This window comes from Thrips palmi, unplaced genomic scaffold (genome assembly GCF_012932325.1).
Source record: "Thrips palmi isolate BJ-2018 unplaced genomic scaffold, TpBJ-2018v1 HiC_scaffold_10, whole genome shotgun sequence".
Classification (NCBI taxonomy): domain Eukaryota; kingdom Metazoa; phylum Arthropoda; class Insecta; order Thysanoptera; family Thripidae; genus Thrips; species Thrips palmi.
This window is the reverse complement of record NW_023144621.1, coordinates 20,833,322-20,848,537: the sequence shown is the minus strand read 5'-3', so window position 1 is coordinate 20,848,537 and position 15,216 is coordinate 20,833,322. Positions and strand designations below refer to the sequence as shown.

The following is a 15,216-nucleotide window of genomic DNA, read 5'->3' as shown; positions in this document are numbered from 1 at the left end:
GCGCCATCAAGTGCAAGCAGCATCGGCCCGAAACAAAGACAACGAATGACGGGCGCGCGTGGCCGTGGCGGCCGCGGCGGGCCGCGCGGGGCAAAAAGCACCCCTCCGCTGATACTCAACGACCCATTAAACGATTCGCGGGGCTGCCGGGCCGCCGCACTCGGCGACAATGAGGAGTAACTCAGTACCCAGTCAGCGTGGGGCGACAGAGAGGGAGGGAGGGGCTGGGCGCGCCGAGCCGATGACCGAATCTGACGGACTGGCACGCCCCTGGCACGCCCCTGGCACGCCCCTGGCACGCCCCTGGCACGCCCCTGGCACGCCCGGGCGGCCCAGCTGTTTGTTTTGCAAATTGATTTTCTGGAAAACAGGAGTCTCATTTAGTGACGCCACCGCAGCCTCATTCCCAGGCTGCCAGCGCGCTGAAAGTGCGGCGGCCTCGGAATGGGCATAGCGGCCGGCACGCCCCGCCCCGCCGGCTTCCTGGCCTCGCCGCCGCCGCGCCGTGAGTTCGGACTGCTCCTCGCGCTGCCGCCAGCGTCCCGGAAGGGTGCGACAGAGACAGGCTCTCGGAATCAGCCTGCTGGCGTCTGGTCTAATTGCCGAAGCGATTCCGGGCGCGTCGCAGCCGTGCGGCAGCCATACGGCAGCAAGGCGGCGAGGCACGAGTTGCCGGCGACGACTCCACGCAGCGCGAATCCGAATGCCCTGCATGCGGGCTGCTGCACTAGCACTCGGTGCCGCCTGCAGCGAGGCTGGCAGGGTAGAGGGGGCATGTATGCCTGAAACGCGACACCGAACACGTGCAGGCCGTGGCTCTTAAAGGGCACGCGTCGGCACGCGTTACATGCGACGTCTGATACACGGTGTGTGGCAACGGTCAAGAAGTGATGCTTGTGGGAACAGTGACGAAAATCCCTGCAGGATGTTGCGAGTGGCCCCAAGGGCCCCCAGGGCCGTGGTGCTGCTGGCTGTGCAGCAGGGGGCAATCATCGAGGTCAATACCCCATCATAGATCACTGCCTCCGTGGCGTCCTCCCGGCAGTTGCCCGCAGTTGGGCCACAAATTGCCACGTTGCCACGTCCGCCAGGCCGGCCGGCAGCGTCCTTCCTTTTGTTTGTCTGTACCGTTGTGTTTGTTGCAGACCGGGACTTCTGGTACGAGGAGGCCCGCGCGTCCCTGCGGCAGCGGCTCAGCCTGGCCGGGCAGACGCGGCCGGCGCCGCGCGCCAAGAACGTCATCCTGATGGTGGGCGACGGCATGGGCGTGTCCACGGTGACGGCGGCCAGGATCCTGCGCGGCCAGCGGCAGGGCCGGCCCGGCGAGGAGGCCACCCTGGCCTGGGACCGCTTCCCCACCGTGGGCCTGGCCAAGGTAAGGAAGGCCTATTTCCCGGACCAGAGATTACTCTCTTTGGCGGCCAGATCAATAGACCCCCGGGGCACGCGAAATACGCACCCGGCGCACACATTGAGAGCCGTTTTATTCTGTGTATGGCAGAAATAATTACACCGGAACGGACTTTTTTTTTCGTTTTGCGTGTTCTCATTTTTTTATTGCTTTATTGCTGAGCAGAATCGAGAAAATGCAGAAAATTGGACACGCCGCGTCGTGTAGCGCGAACCCCGGCCGATTCCAAAGAGTGTCGAGTTGGTGGGCGTCCGTGGCGTGTCGGCGTGGATTCGGCGCCTCCAGGCCACTCCAGCCAACTCGCCACCGAATAAGGCGGTGGCAATGGGGGAAACTAGGCCGGAAATAACGCGGTGGCAATGGGGGAAGCTAGGCCGAAAATAACGCGGGTCACGGCTCTTGCAGCGCATGGGGCTTAAATTAGAGAGGCATCATGCAATTACCGGTAGCCAGCTCGGCGATACTTCTTCTTCTGCTTCTTTTGTTTTGTTGCTTTGAGTCACCAGACAATGTGTTCGCATGTGTGTGTGTGTGTGTGTGTCCCAGGTGTTCGTGAGAGGCAGAGACGGTAATCCCCTAACCGCCGGTCTTTGTGGGAGGCGTGTGACTGCGTCGTTTTGTCACTCCTGGTCACCCCTTCCCCCCCCCCCCCCTTCCGGTTTTCCGTTCTCCTTCCCGCGCTCTTTTCCCTTTCTTCTCCAGCCGATTGATTCTCCGAATCAGTGCCTTCGCCGGGCTGCTCCGGGCCGCGCCCCGGCCGCGCCTCCTCGCTGCTGATTGGAACCGCGGTGGACAAATGGCGTGATTGGAATGGGGAACACATAGTGCGACAACATGTGCCCCAGATTAAAGGAGGCAGGCCGAGGCAGGCCGGCAGGCCCTCTTCTTTTATTTCCTGTTCCCCTCGCGCTTTTTTAAGGCACGAAGTGGCCTTGCAGCCTCATCATGGTTGTTTTTTGTTTGTTTGTTGTTTTTCTTTATTTTTAAGAATGGAAGGTGTATGCTGATAGGTCGGCCCCGTGGCAAATGCTCCAGGAGTGACATTACCACAGCTGGAGAAATGCTCTTGGCCTGGAGAAATGCTCTTGGGTGAAAAATGCTCCTGGCCGGTCGAAATGCTCTACGCGCCATCGACATTGTAATACGACCCCGACCAGACGCAGCAGTAGGCTAGAACTTGTCCAAAATGATGCTAGTCCGTCCGTGCGTTGTCCGTGCGTTGTCCGGGCGCTAGCGGAACTCCGGGGGTGCGACTCTACACTGTAAATGTCTTACGGTGAAAGGCTGCACCAACATATTATGGTAGGGATTTTCTCCATAATACCAACAAAATTCGTCAAAATATCTATAAGGTACAGTGAATTCTCAATGGTATGTTACAAGGTCAGCTACCACCATAATATGGAACATTTTCACCATAATATGGAGAATCTTCACTGTAGAACATTTAGAGTGTAGTGAACGCACCCCCCGGGCCTTGTGCCTGTTGAGGAGAAGCTGTCTCTGCCGGGCCGTGACTGTGCCCTGGCTGTGCCCTGGCTGTGCCCTGGCTGTGCCCCGGCGTAGCCCGGCCTGGTGATGGATTAGCTCGAGGAGGGGGCTCTAACCTCGTGAACCTGGTGCAGCCTGGGCACGTAGGGCCGGGGCGACACGCGGCGAGCACTCCGCTTTTATTGCAGACACACTCACACATGTAAGCGCGCGTGTGTGTGTGTGTGTGTGTGTGTGTGTGTGTGTGTGTGTGTGTGTGTAAAAAGAGCGCACACAAGCGCGACAGGGCTCCCTTCTTCCTCACGCACACACAGCAAACCGATGGGCAGTTTTCCTTACACAAAACAAACCTCGCCTCGCGAGGCGCGTGCACCGTAACCTAATTCGCCAAACTTTCTGCTAAGTAAGTGGTGGTGTGTGCGGCTTGGGGTCGCGCAGTGCTCCGTCTCCTCTGGCGGGGCGGGGCGGGGCGGGGCGGGGCGGGCGTCCCCCCTCAGGCTTCCACTTAGTCGATCGTAAGACAATTGGGGGGGGGGCTGCTCGTGTGCTGCTCGCAGCCCCCCACGGCCCCGCGGCCCCGCGGCCCACGCTATCTGTCCGGAGGCATCGCCAAGGCTTCGCCGTGCTGCGGTTCGCTCCCAATGTGTTCCCGTCTCTCTTTTTATTCTGGCCGCTCTGCCCGCTTTGTTCCTCGCCGCTGTCATTCCGCGTTCGCCCGACCGTTCCTCCCCTCGACCCGCGAGGGGTCCCGCGAGGGGGCGGCCAAACGGATACGACGCGCCGCGGAAAGTGTTTGCTGTTTTAGCCCAAATGTGCATCGCGCGCGCGTGGTCGAGGATTCGATCGCGGCGAAAAGGAGACCGCGGGATGAATAATTCCCCCCCCCCCCCTCTCTCTCTCTCTCTCTCTCTCTCTCTCTCTCTCTCTGTCTCTGTCTGTCTGTCTCTCTCTCTCTCCCGGGGGCTCCCAGGCTTCCACCCCTGGGTCGCCGCAACAAAAGGCGCCGCTGCTCCGGCGTGTTAAAATTCGCACGAACGCGCGCGGGGAGATATAAAACTTTGAGGCGCTCAGATATTTTTAATAAAGTCGCTCTTGATCGCTCGCTGCGCTGGCCGGGCCTTGGCGGGCTTGGCGGGGGCTTGCCCGGCGTTGCAGGCGCGGGCCGAGGCTGAGCCTCGCGAGCTTCGGCCGCGCGCTGCGTTGCTGCGCCGGCCGGCCCCACTAGGCCGGCCTCGGCGCCGCGGCGCGGCGTATAATAGACTTGTAAAACCGGCACTGCCGCGCCCTTCCGCGCCGTGCCGCCATGCTGTTTGCTTACTTTGGGAACGGCTGCCGCCAGCGCGGCCGCGGCCGGGTGAAACTGCACCAGGCGCCTCGGGGGTGGTGGCAGGCGCACCGACGGAGAGAGGGAGAGAGAGAGAGACAGAGGTGTGTGTGTGTAATGTGTGCGAATGTGTTCCTCGGGTAGTCTTTCTGATTCCCATGTGTGCGTTCGTATTTTGTCTGTGGTGTTTTTCGGTGGGGTTGTTTGTCCCCCGTTGGCGGCCGTGCCGCAGGCCGCGCCGCGGGCCCTGCACTTGTGCAGGCTTCGCCAGGCGAGGCGATGGATTACGGCCGCGCCGTCCGCGCCGTATTACGAACGACGCCCGAGGGAGGCGCGCGCCGCCCGGAAGGACCGCCCCGGGACCGAGCGGCCACCAGCAGACTGATTCCGAGAGTCGTCCTGGTCGCTCTGTCCCTCCCGCACCTCTACGGGACGCCCCATAAGTGCGAGGGAGGCAGAGCGACGACTCCGGCCGGACGGACGGACTGCCCTAACTGGCGGCCGGCCTGGCGGCCGCAGCGTTTGAGTCGGTTTGGCCGTCAGTTTAGCCGCGCTGGGCCGGGCCGGGCCTGCCGCCCCTATCCTGGTGCGAAAACCTGCGACCTGGTTTCAAAACTTGCGGCAAGGGGGGATGGTAGACGTCAATTGGGATTCGGATGGAAAAGCAGAAGCGGAACCCAAATACTGCTTATGAGATGGCTTGAATTTACAGTTGGTCTTATTATTTTTCGTAGAAATACTCAATAGTGGTGCTTAGAGGTACCTAAAGTTTAACAATTAAATATCATCAAGCGCTTTATAAAGCAGGAGTTCCTTACAGGATGTGCGGTTAGAAGGTTTTCACTCAATCATTTTAAAATTCCTGGGCAACGGGAAATTTTCTCCCCCAATGGGAATGTCAGGGAGCCGAGCAGTGCAGGGGCCGGTAGGGGCGAGGCTCCTACACTGGGGCGGCCAAGAAAGTGGCCTCCACGGACTGGCGCGGACTGGCCATGCCGGCGGCGAGGTCCGGCCCGAGGCCTGCCGCGGCCCCATAATGTAAGCGAGTTGTTGTCAAGTTTCCTGGGCGCTGTGAACGAGTCAATCTGACACAGGCGGCGGTGGTTTTACGCCCGTCCCTAACTTTTCCGGCCAATGGAAAAGTTGCGAGGGAAGACGCTCTGTGGTGCCTGGCCAGGGCCAGCCGGGGCGACTAGCGACTGCTAGCCTTGACGTATGCAGGGCGCGGGGGGAGCGGCAAACTTTCACAAAGGTCGAAGGGGGGGGGGGAGTGGGCAGCAGGGGCTGGAGAGAAATAAAGGGATGTAACCTTCCACACAAAACAACGCCTGGGGCATTAGGGCAGGAACAGAGATTTCGGACCACTCATCCCCTGGCTGCTTCCAAGGGCAACTTCTTCGGGAAATGAGCCGAAACGCCGTGCCCGGCCGTGCCGCCACCGCCGAGTGGCTGGCGGAGTGGCCCTCGTCTCCACGATCGGACATGAAAGTTGGCGGTAATTCCGACGGGACGTAGTACTCTCCTCCCAACCGCTCTCTCCTCCGGGGCCCTAATTAAAAACATAAAGACGGAGGAAAAACGAGGGAAGCTGCTTATAAAAGGGAAGTGGTATCGGTGCCGCGCCGCCGCCACCGCCGCGTGTAGGTTTTCCTGCCGAGACGAAGTGTGGACAGCTCTGTAATGCAAAGTGATTATGAAACTGTCTGTGGGCTGGAACGGGCGGAGTTCTCTGCGAACTTGCGAAAGCAGATTCCGGCACAGCCGTGTACACCTTGCTGCGGGGCGGCGAGGGGCGGGGCGGGCCACCCGCGTCGGTGTTACGAGTGTTGGTGGTGGCAAGACTGTTACGAATCCCACTTACCCCGCCGCCCTCACGGGGCCCTTCCCCGATCACTAGGCTCGGCACTTTCCAACTCGGATCCGCAGGGGCTTTCGGGCGCTCGGAGTCTGAAGGGGTCGCGTCGCGCCGCGTCGCGTCCCGCCCTCCCTGACCTCACTCTTGTTTTATCCCCGCCGCGTCGACATATTTGTGTTTTCTTGGGCCGATTCTTTGCTGATTGAATGCGGGCCCGGCAGACAGGAAAAACAGCGGTAGAGATGGATCGGAAAAGGAGTGGCGGGGCGAGAAGTTTGAAAATGAGCTTGAATGGTGTTTGTTTTCGGTTGCAGACGTACAACGCTGACGCGCAGGTGGGCGAGTCGTCGGCGTGCGCCACGGCCCTCATGTGCGGCGTCAAGGCCAACTTCGAGACGGTGGGGCTGGACGCGCGCGCGCGCTTCGAGAACTGCGGCTCGACGTACGCGTCGCGCGTGCCGTCACTGCTCTCGTGGGCCCAGCAGGAAGGTGCGTGACACGCGCGTGTCGTCCAACAAAAACAAACCAACGGACCCACGTCACATGTTGTTCTTTGGTGCAGGCAAGGCGACGGGCGTGGTGACCAACACGCGGCTCACGCACGCCACCCCGGCCGCGCTGTTCGCGCACGCGGCGTCGCGCTACTGGGAGGACGACGGCAAGGTGCCCTCCAGCAGCCGGCGCGTGTGCAAGGACATCGCGAGGCAGCTCGTGGAAGACGAGCCGGGCCGCTCCGTTAACGTGAGTCTCTCTCTCTTTGCCGTCCCGGCCATTTGGTCCCTTTTTCAGTCTTCCGGACACGCCATGATTAATTTCCGCGTCGCTCGCGGCGGTGCGACTGGCAGTACTGGTCTGACGCGCCCTGCCGCGCCCTGCCGCCCGGTGGGTCTTGCCGAAGCTCGGCCGAGGCAGTGATTAGGGGAAAATGAATGAATCATCCCTTGGCTCGCGAGACAGCGGCGCCCTCTGCAGGTGGGCCGTGAATAACGCGCCGCCATCGCACAGTGGGCCAGACGACCGGTGGAGGCGGACAAAACTCTAGAGGCGTTTTGAGCTTCAGAGTCGCTAAATGGGACCCCACCAATGGACTGCTTTCCGAACGAGGAATCCATTGGTGGGGTCACACGTTCGGTTCGAGTCCCATTTAGTGACTGGAGCTCAAAACGCGTCTAGAGTTTTGTCCTCCTCCACCGGCCTTCTGGCCCACTGTGCATCGGCCGGGACGAACCGAGACGGAAGGCGGAGTAATTGCTAATCGGGCTGGGGGCCGCAAAAACGGCCCGAGGCTTTCCACGCGGACTGGCATTCGTCTCGAACTTCAAACTCGGCCCGAATCCGACGCGTGAGGGTACCAATGGATCGCCCTTCGAACGAGGAATCCAGTGGTACCCTCCCGCGCGTTCGATTCGAGGCCATAGAGCTCCCAGCGTCGCTAGAGTTATGTCCGAGTAGGAGCGGGTCGGCCCAGTGTTAACACTGGGATTCTGCGGCGCGGGGCCGGCCAGCCAGCACGCCAGCCAGCACGCCAGCCAGCACGCCAGCCAGCACGCCAGCCAGCACGCCAGCCAGCACGCCAGCCAGCACGCCAGCCAGCACGCCAGCCAGCACGCCAGCCAGCACGCCAGCCAGCACGCCAGCCAGCACGCCAGCCTGCACGCCAGCCAGCACGCCAGCCAGCACGCCAGCCAGCACGCCAGCCAGCACGCCAGCCAGCACGCCAGCCTGCACGCCAGCCAGCACGCCAGCCAGCACGCCAGCCAGCACGCCAGCCAGCACGCCAGCCAGCACGCCAGCCAGCACGCCAGCCAGCACGCCAGCCTGCACGCCAGCCAGCACGCCAGCCAGCACGCCAGCCAGCACGCCAGCCAGCACGCCAGCCAGCACGCCAGCCAGCACGCCAGCCAGCACGCCAGCCTGCGCCATAAAATTGAAGGATCGGCTCGCCGCTGCCGCGGCTTGATGGCATGAAATGAAATTAATTATTCGTATTGTTCGGTGGGGATAATTTACAAACATGCGGACGTTACAATGGCCGTGGCCGCAGTGCCTGCAGTGCACCCAGCGCCGCTTCCTTACTCGCCGTGGCCACACCATCGGTGTGGGTAGGGCCGGATGACCCACAGTGGGCCCGAAGACCAGTGGAGGCGGTTGAAAACTCTAGACGCATTTTGAGCTCTAAATTCGCTAAGCAGGACTTGAACCAAGCCTGAGCCCCCACCCATGGATTCCTAGTTCGAAGAGCTATCCATTGGTATGGGGTCACACGTTTGGTTCGAGTGTCACTTGGCGACGCTGGAGCTCAAAGGCGTCTAGAATTTTTGCTGCCCCCACTGGCCCACTGTGCGACCCCTAGTGCTGCTGGAGGCTGTCACTTTCATTGGGATAATCAGTGTCCGCGTTTTGTTCCTCCGCCCTTCGGGCCTTGCGGGCCTTGCAGGCCCTGCGGGCCGGTAATCGGATATTGTACTACACTGGCCTGCCGGCCTGCCCGGCCCTCAGCGGCGTGGATTTGACACGGAGGGGAAAATGGCTAAAAGAAAGCGGGGAAAGAAATGAATGAAAAGGAAGGCAGAAGCCGCGCCGCAGAGCGTTCCATTTATCACAGTCCAAGTTTACATTAATTAGACTTCCTCTAACGCAATTGTTGAAGACTAATAGCACGATACGCGCGCCTTGATACTTTTAGTGCCCCCACCGCGCGCGCGCGCCGGGAGTTCAAGTGGGCGTTGAGGGCGGCGGGCGGCGAGCCCCTGCCAAGCGCAGGGTAGGCCGGCCCGCCACACACGGCTCCGCCCGCGCGGCCTACCCGCCGGGCGCTAACGCGATGCTCGGCTGGGCCGCTGTCTCCACTTGCCTCGCTAATGTCCCAGCGGAGAGGCAGGCGAAGGCAGGGCTAAGGCAGGCCCGGCGCGCACCCTCTCCGGTAAACGGGAAAGGGCTTTCTGAAAGGTTTCCCAGGTGCACGCCGCTGCTCTCGTGTTGCTCGCGGCGACACGAGACTGCCAGGCTGCAGTGCTGCCTCGGCGTCTAGTGTGTGCTGGCGGCGGTCCCCGCGGGCCGCCACGCGTGGCGCTGCTGCAGCACGACGTCGACGGCGTGCTCGCGCATGCTTATTGTCCTCGCGGAGGCCCGGCAGTGCACGCGGCAGTGCGCGCGGCATGTCGACGAGCCAATGCGCGCTTTGTCCCGCAGCCAATCACGACCCCGAGCACGCCGACGAGCGCCAGGTGCGCTCGGTGCGCGGTCGGCATGGCCTGCAGGGCCTGCATGGCTCTCGGTGCCAATTAACGACGCGCAGCGACCACGGCAAGCGCCGGGACAAAGAGGGCCGTTTGCGCCGCGCGACTGCCATACGCGGCGACCACTTTTACCCGCGCCGCCGGCAGGCTGTCTGTCTCTCTTGCTCCCTCGCACGACGCCCCCATGAGTGCGAGAGAGACAGAGAGCAACTCCGAACAACAGCCGCCGCCACCGCCGCGTCTCGCATGGCATGGCGCAGGTTGTGCCAGCGGCCGCACCGAGTGAAACACTCAAACACACACACTCAAACACACACGCACACACGCACACACGCACACACACACACACTCAAACACACACACGCACACACGCGCACGCACACACACACACACACACCACGCAGCAGGACGAGCACGGCGGCAGTAAAACGTAGCGCGCGCTCCGCCGTGGTGTCGCGGCGTGTCGCGGCGTGCAGCCAAGGCCGCTGCAGCGCGCATTGACTTCGGAGCCCCTCGACGCGGCGGCGCGGCGGCGCGGCCCTCCCCGTGGAGCTCGACGGCGTGCTACGTGACGACAGCCGAGGACGAGGGACAACGCCAGCAGCGGGCCGGGCCGGCGGCACTCTCACAGTGGCGGTGCATTCGTGGTTGTTGGCGGCGAAGGAAGAAGTCGGCGGCGTTGATGGCGTTCCATATTAGGGGCGCCGACGCGCGCTGACGGCCAAGTTGGTCCGCCACGTTGGCCGCGCTGCCGGCCACGCGGCGGCGTCGAGGGCGGCGGGCCGGGCACGCCGGCGGCGAGGTCCCTGCCTTTGGAAGATAAAGCCCAACTCGATACGGGCGGTGGCGGCGGTGCCGCTACGGGGAAGTCAGTCAACAAACAACCGACTTTTCATGTGTTTGCTCGGGGAACACTCGTGTATGGAACTTGCCGCCATCGACTCGACGACGTCGTCCAGGAGCGGCGCGCTGCTGCAGCATGCTGGCGCGCTGGGCCGGCCAAACTGTGACCGGGAAGAGAAAGAGAGTGCGGGGAACTGCCGCCGGCGCGCTGCGGACCTCGCCAGGACCAACGCGGGTGCTCAGCGGGAGCAACAACGCACACTGTGGGCCAGAAGACCGGTGGAGGTGGCCAAAACTCTAAGCGCATTTTGAGCTCCGGAGTCGCTTAATGGTGACTCGAACCGTACGTGTGACCCTACCAGTGGATTGCTCTCCGAACGAGAAATTCATTGGTGTGGTCACATGTTCGGCTCGAGTCCTATTTAGCAACTCTGGAGCTCATAACGCGTTCAGAATTTTGGCCGCCTCCACCGGTCTTCTGGCCCAACTGAGCACCGCAGGAACACTTGCAGGTGGGCGTAACTTCGCACAGGCCTTGACCCGAATCGTTCACACCGAAAGACGGCCGGCGGGACGTGAACGGAGACGCCCCCTCACAGTGGCGCGAGACGGTCACGGTGTAGAAACGCTACATCGTGCTGCCGGCATACCTGGCAAGTAATCAGCATCGCCGCCGCTCGCCTCGCCACCACACTGCCACACGTCCCCCCACTCCACCCGAAGAAGAGAGACAGCGCGGAGGCGCGGCTGGCAGGCAGGCAAGCTGCGGGGCCTGCGGAGCAAGCTGTGATGCTAATAAAAAGACGGGTGCGCTGACTGACAGACGGACGGATTTATTTTCTTCTTCTTTATATTCATAACGCCTGGGACTGTGGAGGAGGCTCTCCGCGGGGCGCGCCGAGTGGGTGGTGGCTGGGCAGCAGCGTGATGAGGAGCTGGATTAAATTAGGTGTGATGCACGCAACATAGTCTAGTCTGCCTGCAGGAAGCGCTGCTGGCGCTGCTGGAAGTGACGGCGCGCTCTCCGTGGCCAACAACAAGCAGGCCGTCGGGGAGGCACGACTGCGGGCACGACTGCGGGCACCGCGCCGCCCTGCCGTCCCGTTTGCCAATCGGCCGGACCGGACCGGCCGGCCGTTGGAACCAATGGCGCGCTTCTTATGGACCGCTAATAATTCAAGGCGGGGCCGGCTGGGCCGGCGGGGAAGAGGGTGGGGACGCGACACGGCCGACAAGCGCGCCGGCTTCCCCTTCATGGTGCTCCTCTCCTATTACGACTACAGCCGTCCGACACGGCGGCGGCCCGGGGAGGGGGAGGGGGGGGCGAAACAAGTCGAAAGGTCGACCCAGATTACGGCGGTCGACATAAACTATCGCGAGTTAAATACGAGTGTGTGTACCGTCCCGTTACGCCTTCACGGCCCATTAGAGCAGCCCGAAAAGGGTGGAGGGGATTGGCCGTGCATCGCACTGCAGTGTGCGCGCACAAAGGGGGCGGGGGCCCCACCGCGGGGCACTGGACGCCTCGCAGTGGCGTGCCTCGCGGTGTCGGCACTCGGGTGCCCTGCAAGCGTAATTTGGGGCTTTTCGAGCCGCCGCGCCGGGCGAGGTTGTTGTCGAGAGGCCCGGCCGGCACCGCGTGGATGATGCACGCGGACAGAACAATGTGTGCCCGTCGCCGCTAGGACGGCCGCGCTGTGGACGCTGTGCCACTGTTGTGCTCTCTTTGGCCGCGGCGACCGAGCCAGCGAAGGATAAATGAAGCGCCTCTGTTCCGGCGTGCCTGGCTGGCTGCCTGGCTGGCTGCCTGGCTACAACACGTCCAGCACACCATGGCCAGTCGGACAAGAAAAAGAAGGGGAGGATGGGGGCTATAATGCAGCACACTGTGCGCCAGTATGCATGCACTGGCCGACCTATTATTGGCCGCCAAAGCTCGGCACTTGCGCGATCCGGTCACCGAAGCCTTTGTCACGGCTACAATGGAACGGAATCGGAACCCGTTTTCGCTTCCCCCTCCCCTCCCCTCCCCTCTTTCCCGCCGCGCCGGGATGCACGGCAATATGCATGCAGGCGCGCCGCCGCCGCGCGTTCCCTGGAGTGCCGAAGAAAGGCCAAGTCTGGGCGGAAGGACGCGGCGGGACGCGGGCGGGGCTGGCCTGGTGGTAATCTGTTTGCCCCGCCCTCGCCGCGCCCTCGCCGCGCCGTCGTGTACGCCGGTGTACCGCCACACCGCCGCACCATGACGGCGGCCACCGTGACCACCAGCGCAATCCCACTACTCGCGAACCGCAAACAAACCTGCTGAGGGCCCCGGCGCGCCCCTTCTGGGGGGTGGAGGACGGGGCGTTGTGTCCCTCGGCCGGCACCTGGTGCGCGGTGGCGCGGCGCTCTCGGGGTGCTCGACCGCGGGTATGTTGTGCTGCTGCAGCACCGCGCGCCGCCCTAGCGACATCGTGCGGTAGTTGTTCAGCGCGGCGGGGCGGGGCGCCGCAAAAACCGTGTGCAAAACCCGACCCGACCCGGGGCCTGCCGGGTCGGCATGCCTGCCGTTCTGAGGGGTGGCGTGGCCGAGGGCCGAGGGCCGAGGGCCGAGGCACTGCGGCCGATTGCTGCGCCCCGTTCCGCCGTGCAGGCCGATCTGGAGAGTTGGCTCTCTACCCATAGGGTGACGCCCCATGAGTGCGGGAGAGACAGAGTGATGGAAACGACTCTCAGAATCGGGCCGCTGCTTGCCGTGCCGTGAGTGCCGTACGTTGCACGCAGCGGAACCAGGAACGGGGAAGCGACCAGGAACATTGGAAATTTCCCGGAATAGCACGCCAAACAAACGCGCAGTGGAGTTTTAGAAAAAAATCGCTACATATTGCGTTCCACGTGGCATTCTTGTCAAAAAAAAAACCAACAGTGAAGAATCGAGCAGTTTGGTTGCTATGAATGATGGTTGCTTGGCGACCTAATTCTCGCTTCTGTCCAGTTGGCCTCGGTTTGATTGTTTCGCGCAACTATATAAACGATTTGCCGCGACCATCAAACTCTCCGTTGACTGCGCTGCGCCGTGCTGCGCCGTGCTGCGCGCTCCCTCCCGGGCACCCCCCCCCCCCCCCCCCGCCCCGCCTCCAGTGCAGCGCCTGCAGCGAAGCGCCGCCAGGGGCGCGGCACAAAAGGCAGCCCCCATCGACGCGTCGCGACGCTCAAAAACGCCATCCAGATTTATAGCAAAGCGGTGATACATGTCGGCCGGGCGGCGCAGGCCGTGACATGGACCTGGCCGAGCAGGGCTCTCTAGTGCGCGGCGAGCCGCAGGAGCCGCAGGGGCCGCAGCCTCGTCGGCCTACGCCAACAACAATGAATATGTGGGAATGGGCCGCGGGGCCGCGAGGCACGGCCAGCCGCGCCGCGACCGCAGCGGGCGAGGCGAGGCGGGGCATTTTCGCCGGGCGCACACAACGGGGCAATCACGGGCCGTTTCCGGAGTCGATACATTACGAGCGGCCAAATTGATAATTGATGCCGCGCTGCCGAGAGGTGTGCGGGAGGCTGGGCCAGCCGGGGATAAAAATTAGGATAAAAGTCGCAATTCCCCCGAATTCCTCTGTTTGCTACCGTAAACGGCGACGGTACGGGCGTAGTGCGTGGGGTTACAAAAACTTCAATCACAGGTGGAAAATGAAGTAACGGCATGGTCATCTGGTTTCGGTGGCTGGTCCACGCCACGCGTGGATCGGTCCCGACGTGGACGCCACCTCCACGAGGCCGCCGATGACGCGGCAAGTTTTGTGTGTTTGGCAAGTTCGGGGACGCCGCGCCGGCCGCGGATTTGGCATGGAAATGGCCGCTGCTGTGCCGCGCCACCGGCAGCACGGGCAGCCTCGCATTCGGTTTATTGAGGGCCATTAAATAAATAAGACGCGACCGAAAGCGCGACGCAGTGACGGGGAGCGGCATGGCAGTCGCAGGGATGGCCTAGTTCAGTTCGGGCCGGCCGGCCCTTGGCCCATACACCGGCTTGTTATATATTCTTTGGCCCTCGATCAGCCTTTTGGACTCGGGCTCGTACATTATGACGGCCGGGGTGGGCAGGGGCAACCCCCACAGGGGGGGCCCGGCCCCGCACGAGCCCCACGCGGAGATGATGGCCCAGGTTGACCTTGCGAGGCGTGGCGGGGCGTGGCGGGGCGGGGCGAGGCGGGGCGCGCGGTTCATCAAGTTAGGCGGGCAGGTCCGGGCGCACCGCGGGGACGCGCTGCTGGCGCTGCCGGCCGTCATGAATATGCACTTCCGGCCGCGAAAGAACGACGTTAAAATTTCATCCGAGTGCCGCCGCGCTGCCGCCGCGCTGCCGCCATGGCCGCGTGCGGAGTGGCGCCGCAACGCCCTCGGCGCACCGGCCGGACCAGGGCCGGACCAGGGCCGGACGCGGACGACAAGATTGGCTTTGTCAGGCGCGCCTCCCCGCGGACCGCACCGCACCGCACCGCCGCACCGTGGGCCAGACCGGGGGAGCTGGTCAAAACCCCGGACGCGTTTTCAGCTCCAGAGTCACTAAATGGGATTCGAACCTAACGTGTGACCCCACCAATGGATTGCTCATCGAACGAGGAATCCATTGGTGGGGTTACGCGTTCGGTTCAAGTCCTGTTCAGCGACTCTGAAGCTCAAAACGCGAATTTTGGCCCCCTCCACCGGTCTTCTGGCCCACTGTGCGCCGTGTTTGGCCAGCCTCAACGGAAAGGAGAGGCCGTCGATGTCCACCGGCGCGCTGTCACTTGCGGTGCCACTTGCGGCGGCATCGCGCTTCGCGGCGGCTCTCGCGGCCGCACCCGCCGTGCCCGCCCACCAGCACGGCAGCCTCATGCATATGCAGACACAATCTCTCGGACGGCAATGTTACACGTCTAAGGAGGTGGGGCGGCGGCAACCGCGTCGTCTGCTGGCAATGTCGCGCCACCCCACCAATGTAGTAGTTGTAGTTGTTGTTGCTGCTGCGCCGATGTCCCGATGCAAACGAGGGTTGTTGCGGTGCGCCTCCCACACACTGCGGCAAAAGTGC

At 63.0% G+C, this 15,216-nt stretch overlaps 1 protein-coding gene across 1 annotated transcript in view; it reads left to right on the top strand.

Annotated features, from left to right (window-relative positions):
• Positions 1 to 1,231: 1,231 nt before the first annotated feature.
• The window catches only part of LOC117645903 (alkaline phosphatase-like), a 40,742-nt gene continuing 26,757 nt past the window's right edge, over positions 1,232 to 15,216 (top strand). The window contains exons 1-3 of the mRNA XM_034386456.1: positions 1,232 to 1,375; positions 6,396 to 6,570; positions 6,644 to 6,822. Coding sequence (XP_034242347.1) covers positions 1,247 to 1,375; positions 6,396 to 6,570; positions 6,644 to 6,822 — 483 coding nt within the window. The 5' untranslated portion in view covers positions 1,232 to 1,246. The remainder of the gene's footprint in view (positions 1,376 to 6,395; positions 6,571 to 6,643; positions 6,823 to 15,216) is intronic.